The sequence below is a fragment of the Scyliorhinus canicula genome, chromosome 13, assembly GCF_902713615.1.
Source record: "Scyliorhinus canicula chromosome 13, sScyCan1.1, whole genome shotgun sequence".
In the NCBI taxonomy this organism is placed as follows: domain Eukaryota; kingdom Metazoa; phylum Chordata; class Chondrichthyes; order Carcharhiniformes; family Scyliorhinidae; genus Scyliorhinus; species Scyliorhinus canicula.
In genome coordinates this window covers 72,014,088-72,033,495 of record NC_052158.1, presented here as the reverse complement: position 1 = coordinate 72,033,495, position 19,408 = coordinate 72,014,088, and the positions used below count along the sequence as shown (strand labels likewise).

The 19,408-nt window shown below is 49.4% G+C and overlaps 1 protein-coding gene across 2 annotated transcripts in view; it reads right to left on the bottom strand.

Moving 5' to 3' along the window:
• LOC119976128 (rho guanine nucleotide exchange factor 4-like) overlaps window positions 1-19,408 on the bottom strand; it is a 75,759-nt gene that overhangs the window by 9,807 nt on the left and 46,544 nt on the right. For both annotated transcript variants that reach the window (XM_038816315.1, XM_038816314.1), the window contains exons 5-7: window positions 11,690-11,922; window positions 10,124-10,253; window positions 3,717-3,848 (exon numbers count right to left, since the gene is read on the bottom strand). In XM_038816315.1, the coding sequence (XP_038672243.1) occupies window positions 3,717-3,848; window positions 10,124-10,253; window positions 11,690-11,922 (495 nt within the window). The remainder of the gene's footprint in view (window positions 1-3,716; window positions 3,849-10,123; window positions 10,254-11,689; window positions 11,923-19,408) is intronic.

The following is a 19,408-nucleotide window of genomic DNA, read 5'->3' as shown; positions in this document are numbered from 1 at the left end:
TTCCTCCGTCTGGGACTCTTCCCCCTTCATGAGCACCTTATAAATGTCTGAGACTCTACCCTCTCCTCCTTCCCCTCTAGAGACTATTCTGTCTTGGATCCCCATTGGCGGGAGGCGTGGGAAGGATGGGACCTGTCTACGGACAAAGTCCTGCAACTGTAGGTACCTGAAATCGCTTCCCCTTACCAGACCAAATTTCTCCACCAGGCCCCTCAGACTCGCAAAGCTCCCCTCCAGGAACATATCGCCCACCCCCCCCCCCCCCCACCGCCATGCTCGAAACCCCCCATCCATGCTCCCGGGGGCAAACCGATGGTTGTCACAAATTGGCGCCCAGACAGACGCCCCACCTCCCCTACATGCCTCCTCCACTGGCCCCATATCCGCAGGGTCGCCCCCACTACCGGGCTGGTGGATTACCTTACGTTTCGGAGAATCCCGCCCTTTTTATTCAGTGGTGTGAAAGTAGATAACTGGAGGGAGACAGTGGCGGACTGGTATTGTGGTGTTATTGCTGGACTAGTAATTCAGAGACCCGGGGTAATTACGGCGGCAGCGGTAGGGGAGCTGTGACCAGGGCTTCCAAGCTGGTGCCCCTGCACCAAGCCGCCTCCACCCGCTCCAAGATAGACCCTGTACCCACCATCCCGTTCCTTATCATGGCGATGTTAGCCACCCAGTAATAGTTAATCAGACTCGGCAATGCCAGCCCTCCCTCGCTGCGGCTCCTCTCAAGCATTGCCTTCTTCACCCGCAGGGATTTTCCCGCCCAGACAAAGCTCATGATCATCTTGCCAATTCTTCTGAAGAAGGACTGTGGGATAAAGATCGGGAGGCACTGACAAATTAACAGGAATCTGGGGAGGATTGTCATCTTTACAGTCTGCACCCTCCCTGCCAACGACAGTGGGAGTGCATCCCATCTCCGAAACTCTCCCTTCATTTGCTCCACCACCCTGGCCAAATTGAACTCGTACAGCCTGCCCAAGTCTCGCGCCACCTGAACCCCAAGTACCGGAAACTTTCCTCAACCAGCCTAAATGGTAGCCCCCTCAGTCTGTTCTCCTGACCCCTTGCCTGCACCACAAACATCTCACTTTTGGCCATATTTAATTTGTACCCTGAGAACTGGCCGAACTTCCTCAGTGTTTCCAGATGTTCTTTTTTTTAATTCATCCATGGGATGTGGGTGTGGCTGGCTGGGCCAACATTTATTGCACATTCCCTGAGGGCATTTCAGAGTCAATGTAGATCTGGAGTCACATATAGACCATGTCAGGTAAGGATGGCAGATTTCCTTCCCTCAAGGGCATGACTGAACCAGATTGGTTCCTTCTTTTTACAAAAAAATGGTTTCATAGTCATAATTAGACTTTTAATTCCAGATTTTGTTAATTGAATTTAAAATTCCATCAGAGGCCGCAGTGGGATTTGAACCCCAGTCAATTACCCCGGGTCTCTGAATTACTAGTCCAGCAATAACACACAATACCAGTCCGCCACTATCTCCCTCCAGTTATCTACTTTCACACCACTGAATAAAAAGGGCGGGATTCTCCAAAACGGAGGTTACGTATTGATGCCGGCGCAAACACTGGAGCGTTTCCGGCTGGCGTCAACAGGCCCCTTGACCCAGCGATTCCGTGGTCAATAGAGGGCCAGCAGGGCACTGGAGTGCTCCGCGCAGCTCCGGCTGCCGATACAGGGCCCTGCACTTCCGGTCACAGGTCCGCGCATGCGGACGGCGGCCCCGCGCAACATGGCGGACCAACACAGGGGACTGGCCCCCACAATATGGGCCCTACCCCCCCTACCCCCCCCCACCCCTCTCCTCCCCCCCACAGATTGTGTGCACCCGCCGATCGGTGGCCCCCGATCATGAGCCTGGCCATCCTGGAGGCCCCTCCCCGGTGTCGGATCCATCCGCCCTCCACCAGGGCTGCCGCGGACTGAGTCCGCAGCTGCCACCCAGAGTGCCCGCCTGGTGGAACCATGTTAGAATCACGCCGGCGGAAACTCGGCCAGCTGCCAGCTGAGACTGCCCGCGCACGGCTGGCGGCGATTCTCCGGTCCGCGGAGACTGGTGGGAAAGCGTCGGATCCGATCATGGGTCTGACCCCCATTCTCCGCCCCCGCGCCGAGCGCAATTTCAGCGCGGAGGCTCGGAGAATCCCGCCCAAAATCTTCCATGAACCAGTCCAATCAGGCAGAGTTTTGGAATTCCGTTGTTTATTATCTTAGGTGCATTAAAAAAAATCCTCAATATTTATTCAAGAGTGGTAACCTGGTGTTGTTGAATTACTATAGCTGAAATTGGCTTTAACTCAAAACTATATATTTCTTAATAAAGATATCTCAGTGTACCACTGACTCGAAGTAGCCTTATTTTCAATAGCTAGGCTTTGTGACGTCAGTGTCATGATAAAGTCAAAAAAATTTAAGGCGTAAAAGCATTTAAACAGTGCCTTTTGTCTCCATATGTTTAATAAGAAGCCTAATTTTAAACAACTCCTCAAAGATCTACAAACAGGTGCAATTCGCAATATCTCACCGGGGTGATTAATTCAATCTGAGGGTGGGGCCACATTTATGGGCAGGGCTTGATTCTTCCATGTGATGTTTTTTAAAACAATGTTGAAAATTGCAGGAACACTTTGATTTGCGCTGGGTGTTTGAAATTGGATGTGTCTCAGATGGTAGCAATCCTGCCTGTGAACCAAAACGTTCATGTTCAAACCCCACCCCAGGGATGGAGACGAGGGAGAAGTGTGTGGATATGAACCGACAAGGACAGCGCATGAGAAATGAGTGTGGAGGTGCAGCCTGAGGGTCTATCAGCTTTTATTATAACTGTGGCAAAGTGCTGGAGCACGGAAGTGGACCTTTTAAACAGGCCACCCCACCCCTCAGCCGTCCCTCCAAACTGCTTTCATGGGCAATGGGCAAGTCCATTATGCACCCTCCCTATTAGAACAAAGATCCCATTATTCTGTGCTATTTCTCGCCAAATGAGTGTGCTGAAGTGAGCAATCACCTGATTCCTTAGGAGAGCAAGTCCGGGCCAAAGTTGCTGGTCTTTATTTATTCCGGTCCTTTCATAACCTCAGCAATTCCTTCCAGATATACAAACCACACAAGAAGCCTTTACTCCCCTGGAATCAAGTTATCCACTCTGTTCATTCCACAAGCAATGCCTGATCTTTTTTCTTTTATGCCTCCATCCTATGGAACTCCCTGTAAATTATTCTGCTGTATCACCACTTTCCCACTTTGGAAAACTCTCCTATTCCACAACGTTTTTGGCACCAGTCTGGAGTTATCCCAATGCCCTCTTCAGCCCTTGCTTTGTCTCCTTTGTTATCTGTGTGAACGCATCTTACGGTAAGCAACAAGCTTGATAAAACCAACAGCGGTTCGTAGATGAGATGTGTGCACTGAGAGATCGGGGTGTTGATGAAAGCAGGAGGAGAGCTCGGAGTTGATTGGTAGAAAAAGAGAGAGGAATTCAGAGAAGGTCTCAATTTTGACACTGAATCCAAAGTAAGGGGAGTTTGAACAACATAAATGTTAGTTCTGCTCCATTGTAGTCTTGCCTTCAGGCAATACTCTCATCCATTTTCCAAATAACTGGCTTTCAAACAGAAGTAAGATGGAAAAAAACAACAAATGCATTTTTTTTTAAGTAGCGATTCTTAAATCCCTTAGTGGTGATTTACCTTCTTGCATAAAATCATCTGATGGTCAAAGAGTAAAGCGAAAACATGCTTCGCCCTGGCACGAGGACGAGGAATAACAATTAGATCACCACGTTGGAGCAGTTGAGTGCTCATAACTGAAAGATCTTCACCCTAAGAATAGAAAGGCTTTATAAGGAGCAACTCCACTCTATATTTTTCATATACAATGCACATTCATATGGCAAAGGAGGAGGGATAAAAGCTGGGTGTCAATTTTCCCCTTTCCCAACAGCAATGGTGTTTTGGCAGACAGCAGCAGTGATGTCAGCAAAGAGGATAACAGATAATCACATTTAAGTATTCACACACAGCAAGGTAGCAAGTTAAAGCTCTTATTATCATTCACTTAATTTAAAATTTGCAGCCTGCGAATTAAGTGATTACGACCATTATAATTGAAGCTCCAGCAAAGAAAAAGAAAATGTTTTTCAAAGCACTTCAAAAACTACATAGAGGGCGCGAGCCTTCAGCCATGCCTGACCACCGACAGGAAATTTTTGCCTGAGGTCAATGCTGGCAGAGATGGGTGCAGGAGTCAGAGGCCCCAAGGTGCTCGGCACTGACGGAGCCAGGGGTGCGCTGTGGATGGCAAAGCATCAGGGGAGGGAGGGGGGTGGGGGGGCAGGCACTGCAATGCAGGCCAGGGCTACTGTGAAGCCTGCCGGAACTGGTTGTGCACAGGGTATCCGCCATACTAACATGTCTGCCTTTTTACCACCTGCAAAGAATGGATTTTGGAGTTTGGTATCCAACCAGGAGTGGCTGGCACCTGCCTTGCCGCACTGCTGGCTGTGTGAGCAGGAGCTGCTCGGGGAGGACCCTGCAGCAGCAGCGCCTGTCCCAGAGGAACATGAGCTAACTGGTGAGGGTGGAGAACCTCTCGCTGAACAGGTGAGGAGAAGGTGGGAAGGCGGCGCTGCATCAAGCCTCATGTGTACCTGCAGCGTCCATCATTCGAGCACCTGCTGGACCGGGCATGTGTTCGAAGACTCCGGCTGACCAGAAAGACCCCATAGCATATCTGCCGCATCTTTGCGCACCTGTAACCGCTGGTATATGGGGAAGGACACCGACTCCTGGTGACCATCAAAGTGACGGTCACCCTGAACCTCTACCCATGGGGTCCTTCCAGGCATTGAGTGAGGATCTGTCAGGGCTCTCACAGATCTTGGTGCACAGAGGCATCCATGCCTTGACATAGGCCCTTGATGCTCGGACGGTGCAATACATCAACCTGAATATGGACAGAGCCAATCAGGTTGCCCAGGCATTGGGATTCGCCGCCATCACTGGGATGCCCCAGGTCCATGGTATAATCAATGGAACGCATGTCCCGCCATGAGCACTGCCACATGAGCGGGTGCATTCACAAACTGCAAGGGGTACCAGTCCATGAATGTTCAGTTGGTGTGTGTGACTAGGAGCTGCACATCATGCATACTCAAGCAGCGTGCATGACACGTTCTCCTGGCGCACTTGATGGTACCCGACACTTTCGACAGGTTCCAGGGTTTATCCGCAGTGGTCGTGGCTGATCATGCCTTTCTGGAGGCCACAGACAAAAGCGGAAACCCGCTATAATGACACGCACACAATAACCAGGGGTGTCATCGAATGGTGCATCGGTGCCCTGAAGATGCGGTTCTGGTGACTGGAGCCTCCCACATGATGGTGGCCTGCTGGGTCCTCCTCCAAAACATTGGGCAGCAGAGGGGTGACCTGCTAGAGGAAGAGGATGAATGCTCAGCTTTGTTCACCAAGGAGGATGCGCAGGGTGGGCCGGACATGAAGCCCGGCAGCCACAGGAGCCACGCACCAGGGCCGCCGCGCAAGGGACATTCTAATCGGCACCAGGTTCACTGACTAGGGGCCTGGCCAACGGCATCTCGAACTTCCTGTCGCACCCCCACACACTGGTGGGTGCGTTCCACATTGAAGTCCTCCGACCGGGCAGACAGGGCCTTTGTGAAGGCGCAGATGCACATGTGCACTGAGCTCTGTGAGATCCCTGACAGGTCCCTACTCAGCGTCTGAAGGAGCCCGTCGTGTAAAAGTTCAAGGCGGCCATCCCCTTGATGCCCAGGCGGCGGGGTTCGTTGGCATCACTGAGATGCTCCAGGTCAATGGTGTGACCAACTGGATGCTAGTTGCCCTACGAGCACCTGCAGATGCCTTCACAAACTGCAAGTGATTCCACTTCATGAACATGCAAATGACATGTGAAACTCAGCTGCATATCCAGCTCCTCTGCGCCCAATGCCACATTCGACAATTCCCGGCCACTTTAAAATGCCATCCCCCACCGCCCCCTCCCCCCTTCCCCTCCCAATCTGGGGGGGGGGGGGGGGGGGGGGGGGGTGTTGGCTCCCGGGTGACAGGGGTTATCCACTCCGGTCGTGGCTGATAATGCCTACCCGAAGACCGGCACAGAGCCATGTTACAACGACACTCACGCAGTGACCTGGGGCATGATCGAGCGGTGCTTCAGCATCATGAAGATGTGGTTCAGGTTCCTGGAATGCACTGGGGGAGTGTGTGGATGGACAGGACATGGGACCCAGGTAGGCACAGGAGGCCGCACGACGTGAGTGGAGTGTCAACACGCACGACACGCTCTGATCGCCTCCAGGTTCACCAACTAAGGGGAGGGGGGATTGGCCAGGGACACGGATACCGCATTCCATCCTCACGCCTCTCCACCCCTGTCCACCCCGCCCCCCTGCAATTCACTCCGTGATACATACAAGTCGCACTGTGGGGTGTGGGCCCAGGGTTGGCAGTAACAGCTGGTCTATGGGATGGAGGATGAAAAGAATCCACTCTGCGATGAGCTCTGGTGCTCTGCATCGTATGGTAAAGTCTGACTACTCTCCTCCAGCATGCACGCTGGCTATTACATTACATGGTGCCATCAGATCCCGAGGGTGGCGGATGTGGTGACGGTCGAGGGTGGGGAGAGGGGGGTGGAGAAGTTTGGGAACGCTAACCCACTCACTACGTATGCTCATTTCACCTCCCACCGCCACACCCCGCCCCTGCCCCCCCTCTCCGGCAAGTCCAGACTCCTGACCACCCCTCACACCCACCTGACAGAATATTGAGGCAGGTTGTAACACTATGAACAGGTGTTTAATGTGCAAATAGATGTATATAGGTTCCCTAGTCCTTGTAACTAAACTGTGCCTGCACCCGTACTAACATAACTTGTGGGTAACTTTCTGGTCTTACGGGCCCTAATGCTACCCCTAGGTGGATCCCCAGACAGTACATCAGGAGTGGAAGCGGCCTGCTGTGATTCCTGCCTTGTGACCTGGGTCCCCGTTGGCAGCTGGCTTCTGGGTTGACGGGGCCTAAATGGGCATGGCTGCTGCTCGGGTGTCCCAGGTGGTGTGGTGCCACCCTGTTTGCCTGCTGCCCACCAGATACACCAGGGACAGGTGGTGGGGATCCAAGGTGCTGCGGCATCTGGCACTATCCATGCGGGAGCCACCGGCACAGGCCCCATCACCTCTTCCTCCCTTGGGATGCCCGATGGGACGGGGGTGCGAGCGGAGCTATCCCCTGAGGCACTTGCGCTACCTAGCGCTGTCAGTCCTCGAGGCTCACTCTGGCCTCAACCAGGGTCGGCATGCTTGTGGCCATGGGGTACAAGGAGTGGACTACCTCCGCCTGGGACAGCCCCACATCACGCTGTGACTGTTCAGCCACCTTCTGAGTTTGTGCCACATCAGCCAGTGTCTGCACCATCTCCCTCTGGGACTGGGCCACCTCCCTTTATGTCTGCGCCATATCGGCCGAAGTGGTCAGGGCACCCGGGCATAGCGGTCGCTTTGGGTGCCAGCATGCTGTACAGAGTGGGGGTTCGGCCACCTTCTCAGTGCAGGGGGGGTTACGGATATGTGGGACGAAGGGGGTGGGGGGCACCAGGGGCACAGTGTTTCCTACTCACCCTGGCAGCCCCGGGCAAGTTGTGCAATTTCTTCCTGCACTGCAGGCCGGTTGGATGGTGCAACTTATGGCGCTGACCGAATCTGCCACCTGCGCCCAGACACAGTGAACAGCGACGGCCGGCAGCTTCCTTCATGGGCCGGGGTACAGGGTGGCCTGTCTCTCCTTCCCCATGTCCAGGAGGGTCTCAAGTTCGCCGGTGAAGCGTGGTACTGCGCGTCTTGCTGCCAACTTTTTGGCTGGGATGAATGTGTGTGGGGAATGAAGTGTGTTTATGCAGCTGCAGGTTGTCAGCGTCCTGTATTTCAATCGCGAATCTGGCAAATCCGGCGCCGTTTCTCATTGGAATGGATTGTGTTCCAAATGCCGCCGGTGCTAGCCCCTTAACAGTCCCTGAAATCAGTCCAGGTGAGGTGCCAGCTTTGCTGTCATGGAAGTCGACAAATCCTGCCCTGGCGTCAACATTTGGTCTCAGGAATGGAGAATCCAGCCAATCATGTTTTCTATTGTAAAATCAGAAACGATTGTTCTTCTGAACGTGCAACGAGATGGGGGAATAATGCAACGATGCATCAATGGACCAAATAACATGCCAAAAGATGAAGATGAAAAGAAACATTTTCTCTCAGAGGTTTGTGAGCTTGAGAAACTATCTTCCCCAGAGAGTGGTGGGGGCAGGGTGATTGAAGGCCTGAGCTAGGCAGAGTCTTGACTGACAAGTGAATTAAAGGCGAGAGTGGTCAGCACGAAAATAGAGTAAAGGCCACAGTCAGATCAGCCATGATATTGCTGAATGGTGGAGCAGGCTCAAAGGACCAAATTACCTACTCCTTTTCATAATTCATATGTTCACATGCACTGATCAAAAATCTGTCAGCACAATGGTAAAAACAGTACAGAGCCCTGGTTTGACCTTATCAAACTGTGTTTGTTAGCACAATGAAATACGGATTGATTCACTCAGTTGGCTCATAATAGACTTGGATCGAAACCATTCTAGGGAACCATGATTCCATGTACGGGTTAAAACAAATGACGATGGATAAGTAGCAAGAGAAAAATGGGTCATTTGCTGTTTAATGGAAAGAAAGAAGCAAAACCAATTGCACGTTTTAACATAGACTAAACAGCGTTGATTTATATACATTTTGCATTATTACTCAGTAGATATCTATTTGATAACAATGCTTAAAACAAATTCGAGATTTTATGTCAAAATGTGATGGGTTGTGAAGCGGAGTAGTACGAGGGGATGGGGAGGGGGGCAACAAAATGTTGGGTGGAATTTTCGAAAAATTGTACGGAGTGCTGGATTAGGCGGGAAAAGCAGTTTGAAATTTGCTGGTTGCACAGCTGCCTATCCAAGCCAGATCAAACAGCACTAATTTCAAAGTGCCGGTGAGCATCACGCAGCCAAAATTGGAGGGGCGGGGGAGGGGGGGGGGGTGGCTAAGCATTTCAGCAGTGGAATTCAGAGATTAGGTGCACTTTTTAAATGACACCCCAATCTCAAAGTGCAGTTAAAGGCCTCCCTCCCACCCCCGGACATCGGGAGCGAGCCCCAGCAGATAAGGGGAACACCTCCAACCCTCCAACAGAGGGCCACTACCCCCCCCCCCCCCCACCTATCGCACATAATGGGAACCCCCCCCATCCCGAATGAGGTTCTAGAGGCCCCGCCCCTTTCCTGGCCCCATCCTTGATACTGCCAACTTTGCACTGCCCCATGGCTTCAAGGTTGCCACTGAGCTGACACTGCAGATCTAGGATGGAATTTCCAGGGAGAATTGCCAGCGTGTCAGGGGGAAGTTCCCTGCCTTGGATGCGATACTCACCTACATCTACTGGAGTGGTAATCATAACTGGTCTTGGGAAACCAGTAATGATTCCCGCCAGAATGGAGGAACATCTGAATTTACCCAAAAGGTATGACGTCAAGCTGTTCAATGAAATGTTAATGTATTCTACTTTCTGACTGTGGCATAGAATCATAGAATTTATAGAGCAGAAGGAGGCCATTCAGCCCATCGAGTCGGCCCTTGGAAAGAGCACCCTACTCAAGCCCACGCCTCCACCCTATCCCTGTAACCCAGTAACCCCACTTAACCTTTTTTGGACACTAAAGGCAATTTAGCACGGCCAGTCCACCTAACACGCACATCTTTGGACTGTGGGAGGAAACTGGAGCACCCGGAGGAAACCCACACAGACTCCAAACAGACAATGACCCAAGCCGGGAATCGAACCTGAGACGCTGGAGCTGTGAAGCAACTGTGTTAATCACTCATTGGGGATGGGCCAGGGAACATCACTCTCTTAAATCGAGCCAACACAAATCCATTATGGCCCTCCCATGAGAGTTAGCGACTGTAATGGGATGTGCGTCTGTGCCGGAAGGGTGCTGAAAATTTTGCCTGTTGAAATGTCCCAGATTTTACCTGCCAATTTAAAATAGTTCGTTGTAATTTCAAGATTTTATCTTCGGTCTCATCCTCTCCCTTTTGAGAATTAATCGCATTCAGGACATCCTTCATGGCGACTACAGCAGCTTCGACATTCTTGTAATCCCTTAGCGAATGAATAAGAGACTGTTAGTAACACTGTACATATTACAAGAGTACTAATACATCAGGCAGGAAGCATGTGGGTACAGTATACAAGGTGTTCATTTTCCTCATGTCCCTGTCATTTAGTGCTATCTTCTCTGTGTTCCGTGATTCTCCGATCCCCCGCCGGGCCGGAGAATTGTCGGGGGGCGGCGTGAATCCCGTCCCGCCGCTAGCTGCCAGATTCTCCGGCACTGGTTTTTTGGTGGGAGCAAGAATCGCGCCGCGCCAGTTGGGGGCCGTTGGCAGTGCCCCCCCCCCCGGCAATTCTCAGCCCCGCGATGGGCCGAGTGGCCGCCCGTTTTCGGCCAGTCCCACCGGCGTGAAATACACCAGGTCCTTACCGGCAGAACCTGGCTCTGCGGGCAGCCTGCGGAGTCCTCGGGGGGGCGCGGGGAGATCTGGCCCCGGAGGGTGCCCCCACAGTGGGCTGGCCCGCAATCGGGGCCCACCAATCCGCAGGCAGGCCTGTACCATGGGGGCACTCTTACCCATGGTCCGCCATGGCCAGCGTGGAGAAGAAACCCCCTTAACATGCGCTGGAATCACGCCAGTACACGCTGGCGCTCCCGCGCATGCGCCAACTCGCACCGGCCGGCAGAGGCCCTTCGGCGCCGGCCTAGCCCCTGAAGGTCCGGAGGATTCCGCACCTTCCGGGCGGCCCGACGGCGGAGTGGTTCAAGCCACTCCTTGGCGCCGGTACAGCCCGCCCCACCGGTTAGGGGAGAACCCTGGCCGTGGTATTTAATGGAACAGGAGTTTTGCTTTTTCTTACTTTTAATGCATGGTAGGATAGAAAAACATTGGTTTCACCTCCTGTGCACTTATCCATTGTAGTTCCCATATGACTTTCGTTTCAACAGTGTTTCACACTCCTGAAATCAATGGAGGGAAAACAAGGCTGCTTCCACAAAGGTGTTGTTAATCTGCTCTGCCAGATTGCTGTCCATGGCGACAGATTGGAATGTTTACCGTCACGTTTTGTACTTTCCTCCACTTAAAACAAAAGATATACATTTCCTTGTCTTCTCCACAAACCTGCCCCAGTTAGCTCAATTAGCAGCAATAAGGAACAAGTCAATTTTATACACTATTCATTTCAGCTTTTTACTGAAAAAGTTGCTACATAAATTCCCCCACATGATGACAGCTTTGGTCAGACATTAGGCAGTCAAGGGAATACTGCTGGAGGTGCAGATGTAAGTATATCCCCTAGGGAGGGAGGGGGTGTCGAGGAACATGCCTTGGCAATTCCCTGACACTGCCCCTTGGCACAAGTAGGCACTGCCAAGTTGACAGTGCCAGGGAACCCTTTGAGAAGGAGATATTGATGTGTGATGCAGGGCAAGTGTCAGATATACTTGCGCGGTGTTGGTGGGGGAAGGGGAGGGTGCTTACCTGTGTTCAGGTGGGGTGGCTTTAAGCAACTCTGTCAACAGTAGCGGATATTTACAGATCTTCTGTACTGGCATTAACAGAAACCCATCAAAGGGAAGGCTCATCATGTGCTGGTGCCTTCGACAGACCTCAAAAAAGTAGGCATATTTTTCAACTACTATGAGTTTCGCCCATTCTGAAAGAGCATTGACGTGGTTGTTACAATATACAGCATACTGCAAGAAACCTTCTTTCTGCAAAGAGAAAAGGAGAGACATGTCAGCAGATGATAAATAGAAGAAATGGAGATTAGCGGAGACACTCCGCATGTGGTTAGCTGGAAGCTAACGTTGCACTTCTGTGATGCATTCAATTCAGCAAAATGTCCCAAAGTGCAATCCAAAAAATGGACACTAATCTAAAGGAGGACACGTTAGGAAGAGTGATCAAATATTTAGCCGAAGAATTGGATTTTAAAGAGTGCCCAAAATGCGGAAAGGGAAGTTTAGAGTGCAGGGGATTATGGAGAAACTTTCAATGGATGATGACCGAAAGCACAAAATTCAAATGTGGGGATGGGATGAAAAGGCAACTGCTCAAAGGACCCAAATTCAGGTGCAATTGTTGGAGCCAGACCAAGAGGAATATAAAACATAAGGCTGGAGGATTTTTTAAAATAGATTCTCAGAATGTGGGCACTTATTGCACTTTCCTATTCACCCTGACAACTGCAGAGCCAATCACATTGATGTAGCTCTCAAGTTCTGTTTTAACAACAATCTGATGGCCAACAGGTGGTAACACACCTTAGGATAGGGTCTGCTTATTTGGAAGGTGATCAGAGGAGGGTATCCCTGAAGTTGAGGCAAGTAAGGGGACCCAGAGTGCAGGTGTATCAGCCTCTGCAGTTGCCCAACAGGTCTGGGGTTATTTCAGTTTGGTTGTATGAGTGAAGGCTGCAGGATGGAGGAGCTGACTGGCCATGCACTGTAGTTCAGGAAGCCATTCAAGTGGGGGTCCAAAAAGGTTTATAGTGGTAGTAGAGGATGGTATTGTGAGGGGGATTGGCACAGTTCTCTGTAACAAGGAGATGGAGTCCAGGCGACTGTGTTGTCTATTCGAAGCCAGGGATCAGAATATTTGCCCAGCACTGACGAGGAACTTGCAGTGGGGGGAGGATCCAGTGGTCATGGCCCATAAAGGTAACAATGACATAGGCAGGGTGAGGAAGGAGGTTCTGCATAATCATGAATGTGGAGCAAGGTAGGCAAGTCAGGAGAGTATTGGAATAGTTGAGGGCTAAATTTGATAAGCCCCGAAAGAAAGTATGATGATGATGATGCACGATTGAGCTGCACCTGTTGTTGGGATACTGTTGTAAAATCTTTGTCTGTTCTGGGTTCCCTTTTTTATCCTAGTCCTGCTGCCTGCCTTTGATCTGCAGACTTCTCGTTAGCTGCTACAATATTGCTGTACCATTTTAAATTATAGACTTTGGACAGACTGAAACACTCCTGATCAGATGGACTAGTCAGGACTTCCCCTTTAGGTTCTGTGGCAGAGCCCATGATGTTAGTTTGATAGGCTTGGAAAGCAGGCAATTGGTGAAGTTGAAATTTTGAACTATCCCCTGTTGTTGCTTGCGATTGGTGGAGCCATTCGATGTCTTCCAGAAGAAAGGCGGGTCATCTGGTGAGCTCCATTTGGTCCTCAGTTCTAAGAAGATGCAGGCAAGGAAGCATCTGGAAGACATTCTCTCTCTGCTTCTTTCTCTCCCTTGGCCAACCGATTTCAAAAACCTCCAAGCCAGGTCTGTGAAGGCTGTCCTAGTGAAAAGACACAGACAGCACTCAAGTCTGTAAAGGGCTTCTGGAGTAAGAAAAAAAGCAGTCACTCACCAGGTCTGTAACCTTTTAAGACTGGGAAGAGCTCAAATTGAAGCTTAAACTGACAGCATATTTATAATACAGCTAGGTTTTCGGCACAGAAACCAGGCAAACAAAAAGTCTGCAAACTTTCAGATTTAAAGCCCAGTAATATCTCAGGGAGGCAAAGACTCCATCTAGTGGTAGAGGGACAAAGCGCATTGACCTGAATCCTATGTAAAGCTCCACCTGGTCGTAGAAGGGCAGAATTGCACCAACCTGGAATCCCTTGTGTAAAATGCCATCCGTCGAAGGACAATACTACATCGATCTGAATCTCCTGAATAAATCTATTCCCAGAGGCCACAACTGCATCAGCAAAGATTAATCTCAAAACCTTTTCCCTCAGTCCCCGTTTATTTGAAATCCTCTCTAACCATTACCGTGTGTCTGTCTTGTGCATCTGGGTGGAGGGTGGGACTGGGTTTTGGGGTTACGTAGACTGGTAGACCATTGTCCTATTATTTCCTTGGATATTTGTCTTTTCCTCTTATTATTAATAAACAGTTTGTGAATGTTACATTTGGTGTTTGAAACTCATTGGAGCAATCAGGGGTTACAAATCTCAGGAAAACACAAATTATTGGTTAATTCACTTATGTTGGGACTCCGAAGCTCTGTGGGCGGGAACTGATTGCGCACTCACCCAGGGTGTCATTACACTGTTGATTGCAATGCAGGTTGCATACAACTTAGCTCTTTAAATGATTTAAGCATCCAACTAGCACTAACAATCTTATTGATTGGCTGGATGTCTGAGCAGGGGCCCAATATGCTGAGTGACTAGCCCCAGCTAATGCTAGGTGATACTGATTAAAGCTAACATACACTACTTCAAGTGGAGCTACATTGTGGATGGAGAAGATCCTGACAGTCATGCAGGACGTGACCTGGGAAATGTTGAATAATTTTACAATATGGGAGAGGCAGGCTCCAAAGTTTTTATGGGTGCTACATTTGGGACCTTGGCACGGGAGCGAATGGTATAGTGGTGTTGTCACTGGACTAGTAATACAGAGATCCAGGATAATGCCCGGGAGACCTGGGGCGGGATTCTCTGCAATGGCCGACACCGGCGTGAAACCCGGAGTGTTTCACGACGGCGTCGGAGGCCGCTCCTTGCCCCCTATTCTCCCCCCCGGGGGGGGGGGGCTATGAGCGGCGTTGTGGGGAACTCGACCACCGAGCCTTGATGCTGGTGACAAGGCAGTGCGCCGATAATGACGTGGCTGGCGGCGCCTAAGTGACATCAGCCGCGCATGCGCAGGTTGGCCGGCTCCAACCCACGCATGCGCAGTTGCCTTCTTCCCCTCCGCTGCCCCGCAAGACATGGCAGCTTGATCTTGCGGGGCGGCGGAGGGGAAAAGAGTACGTCTCTTAGAGACGCCAGCCCGACAATCGGTGGGCACCGATCGCGGGCCAGTCCCCTCCCGAGCACGGCCGTGGTGCTCGATCCCCTCTCCACCCCCTACAGGCCCCAAACTTACCTTTCGCGCGATGTTCACACCGGCAGTGACCAGGTGTGGTTGCCGCCGGCGTGAACAGGTCGGGAACATCAGGCTGCTCGGCCCAGAGAATCGCGGGTCGCCATTTTGGGGGGGGTGGGAGAATCGCAGGGGGTGCCAGAGCGGCCCTCCCGCAATTCTCCCACCCGGCCTGGGGAGCGGAGAATCGCGCCCCTGGTTTGAATCCCACCATGGTGAATTCAGTAAATCTCTGGAATTAAAAATCTAATGATGACCATGAAACCATTGCCAATTGTCATTTAAAAAATTGGTTCACTGATGTTTTTTTAGGGAAGGAAATCTGCCATCCTTACCTAGTCTGCCCTACTTGTGACTCCAGATCCACAGCAATGTGGTTGATTTTTAATTAAGCAAGCCACTCAGTTTAAGGGCAATCAGGGTTGGGCAATAAATGCTGCTCCAGCAATGCCCATATTTCATGAATGAATAAAAAAGTTGGTACTTGGAGAGATGTCCTGCATCAAGAGGTATCAAGAGGCACATGCTCAGAAGGCAGAGAGGATGAAGGTCAATACAAGGAATCAGGTTACAATAACTTGTATCCCTGAAGCTAGTATGCCCCCCTACTCATTCTGAAAGTTACTGAAAGTGCTACAAACCTCACATCTAGATCTCAAAGTGTGCACACAACACCAGCTATTCAACCAGGACAGCTGCATCATTCACACTGATAGCATGGCACTCACTGGCACTTCCCTCTCTCAGAGAGTAGAAGGTAGAGCAACACCATGGGTGGCAAGAACTTGTGGGAGGGCAGGCACATCCACATGTCCTAACCCCAATTGAGGAGATGGTGCTGACCATAATTGCAATGCACATTATTGTGGCTGTGACCTGTGGAAGGACTGAAACCATGGAAGATGACTCATCACCAATCCTCCTTCTCACATTCCACATCATCTTCTTCCCACAATCTCTTTTAATGTATAAGTTGCAGATGGTGTGAGCATTTCACCCCTTCCAGCAACCCACCAAACCACTTCTCCACTCCACAGCATTTCACATTTTTCCTTTCTCCTTTAAATACCCCAAAATATTGCAGGGCAGCACAGTGGCACAGTGGTTAGCATTGCAGTCTCACGGCGCCGAGGTCCCAGGTTTGATCCCGGCTCTAGGTCACAGTCCGTGTGGAGTTTGCACATTCTCCCCGTGTTTGCGTGGGTTTTGCCTCCACAACACGATGTGCAGGGTAGGTTGTTTAGCCGTGCTAAATTGCCCCTTAATTGGAAAAAAATTGCATTTTGTCCAGGCAGTGGAAGAAGAGATTAAAGAGCGGAAAGAAATATCATCACTCAATTTCATATTCACAGCTACCAGAGATTAATCCTGATTGTGATTCAGAGACTAGCATAGAGGCAGGATCTACACAGGGTGAGATACATGACATGGTTGCCAGGCCAGGAGGAAAAGATAACTCCAGTGGGTGAGGCTGCAGACAGGTTCCTCTGTGGAGGACACAGATGGGAACATGATGGGGCAGCCTACAGAAAACACTGGTGGCTGAGTACAACCAAATGCAAGATACATTGGGAAGCCTGTCATTGGGAAGCCTGTCAGAAGGACTGCAGAGCACAGAGGAATTCAACATCAATTTGGCACAGGCCTTTGAGCTGGGCATGGAGCATACCCTTTCCCTCATGGAAGAACATAAGAAATAGGAGCAGCTGAAAACCATTGGACCCATCGAGCCTGCTCCACAACTCATTATGATCATGACTGATCTTGGGCTTCAACTCCACTTTCCTGCCTCCTCCCCATCTTGATTCCCTGAAGATTTGTCTATCCCAAAGATTTGTCTATCCCAACCTTAAGTCAATGATATGTCTTGGAGGTTGAGCGTTACAAAGCTCCACAACCTTTGAGTGAAGAAACTTCTCCTCCAAAGAGTGGGTCAGGAAAAGGTCCCAGCAGAAATTCCCAGGAAGAAAAAGACAGGGATTAGAGAAAGATCCCATTGAGCCAAAGATAATCAACAGGAGGAGAGAAAAATGCTCAGAGAAAAGAAAGGGCTGGGGGAGCAGACCTGAAGTAATGCCGGCTTGCAAAAAGCCCTGAAGATTCAAGGAGGCAGCTGAACATTGGCTACTCCTTACTCCAGGTCTTTTGTAAGCAGTGGTATTCTGCTTGGCATGGCCAAATATCTCAAAGTGTACTTGGACGATGAAGCTGGATGTCCTCAGATCTCCAGAAGAAAGGAATCTCAGAAGGCGAGATTTAAACCTTATTGGAGCCGTCCCAATGGGAGTAACGTTTGGAGAGAATTCCAAGGTGAGTTCTCCGGAAGTGGAGATTGGAAGCTCTGGTGAGAAAGGTAGAGTTTCAGTGAGATTGGTTAGCTGACAGTATGAGAAGCGTTTGAGTGAGTTGTTGAGAAACTCATGGAATCAACGTTATCATATCTATCAGTTTCTTTGGAGCATGGTGTATTTGACCACAGTTCACCTGTTGATTCACATATTTACCCTGACTATTAAAGCATTGGATAGATATGGTAAATTGATTTTTCTTTCCGAATTGATGTGCTTGTAATGAACAAGCTGCGGGGAAGGGAATAATGATTATTTGAATAATGTTCTTGCGTTTGTATTGAGATCTTTCCATCCTTTTTTTCCTGATGTAATATAGTTCATTGTTCTTGTTTAATAAATGTTTTATTCTTCATGTTGTAAGTTCATCAGCAAACTCTTGTGAATTGTTTCAATAACTTAAAACCTTGGTTTATTTAAAAAAAAAGTTAGGATATATCAGTCCAGGTTTCATTCTGGAACTTGAGTTGTCCAGTATTAACATCAGCCCTGAACAGAATGGTACAACCAGCAAAGGTAGATACATTACTCTCTATCTCTTCATCATATTTATTAGTATAGATTATAAATAGCTGATTTCCAGAACTGACCCATGCGACCATCTACTAGTCACAACTGCCAATTTGAAAATGCCCCATTATTCCTGTCTATTAACCAATTATCCATTCATGCTTTTATATCACCCCCAACTCCATGAGCTCTTATCTTGTTTCTTAGCCTTTGGTGTAAAATCTTATCCATTGACTTTTGGAGATCCGGGTATACAACATCTACTGGTTCCCCTTTATCTACCCTGCTAGTTACACCCCCAAAAAGTCCAATAAATTTGTCAGACAGGATTTCCCTTTTTCAAAACCATGTTGCCTTGTTATAGACATACTATATTTTCCTAAGTGCATTGTTCAGACTTCCTTAACAATAGATTCCAGCGTTTTCCTGATGATTGTCAGGCTAACTGGCCTGTAGCTCTCTGGTTACTCTTGTCCACCTTTCTTGAATAGCAGTGTCATATTTGCTAACTTCCAGTCTGCTGGGACATTCAGAACCTAGGAAATTTGGAAAATCATAGCCAGCACATTCATCAGCACATTCATCTATCTCTTTCAGAACCCCCAGCTGTAAACCATCAGGTCCTGCCATATTTTAGTCCCTTTAGTTTCTTCAGTACTTTTTCCTCTGCATTTGTTAATTACCCTAAATTCCTCATGCTAATTAGACTCAATGTTACCCTCTGTTTCTGGTATGTAATTGTATCTGTGACTGTGAATGCAGACACATTATTTGTTCAATGTCTCTCTCATTTTCTCATTTCCCGTTTTAATTTCTCCCGTCTCTGCTCGTAGGGAATCATTTACTTGAGCTACTCTCTTCCATTTCATATACTTGTAAAATGCTTTTTGGGTATGGATGATGGCATAGTGGTACTGTCATTGAATTAGTAATCCAGAGGTCCAGGCTAATGATCTAGGGGCCTGGGTTCACATCCCATTTAAATTGGATTTAAGTTTTTTTAAAATACATTCGTTCTTGGGATGTGGGCATCGCTGGCTGAGTCAGCATTTATTGCCTACCCCTAATTGCCTTTGAACTGAGTGGCTTGCTAGGTCATTTCAGTGGGAGGGGGGGGGGGGGGGGACAGTTAAGATTCAACTGTATCACTGAGTGTCTGGAGTCACATGTAGGCCAGACTGGGTAAGGATGGAAGATTTCCTTCCCTGATGGACATTAGTGAACTAGATGAGGTTTTATGATAATCAGCAATGGTTTCATGGTCATCATTAGACTTTTAATTCCAGATTTTAATTGAATTTAAATTTCACCATCTGTCATTGTGAGATTCGAACCTGGGACCCCAGAGTATTACCTTGGGTCTCTGGACAGTACCAGTGACAATACCATTATGCCACTGCCTTTGTACCTAACAAATCTGGAATATAAAGCTAGCCTCAGGAACAGTAACCATGACAGCTATCATTGATTGCT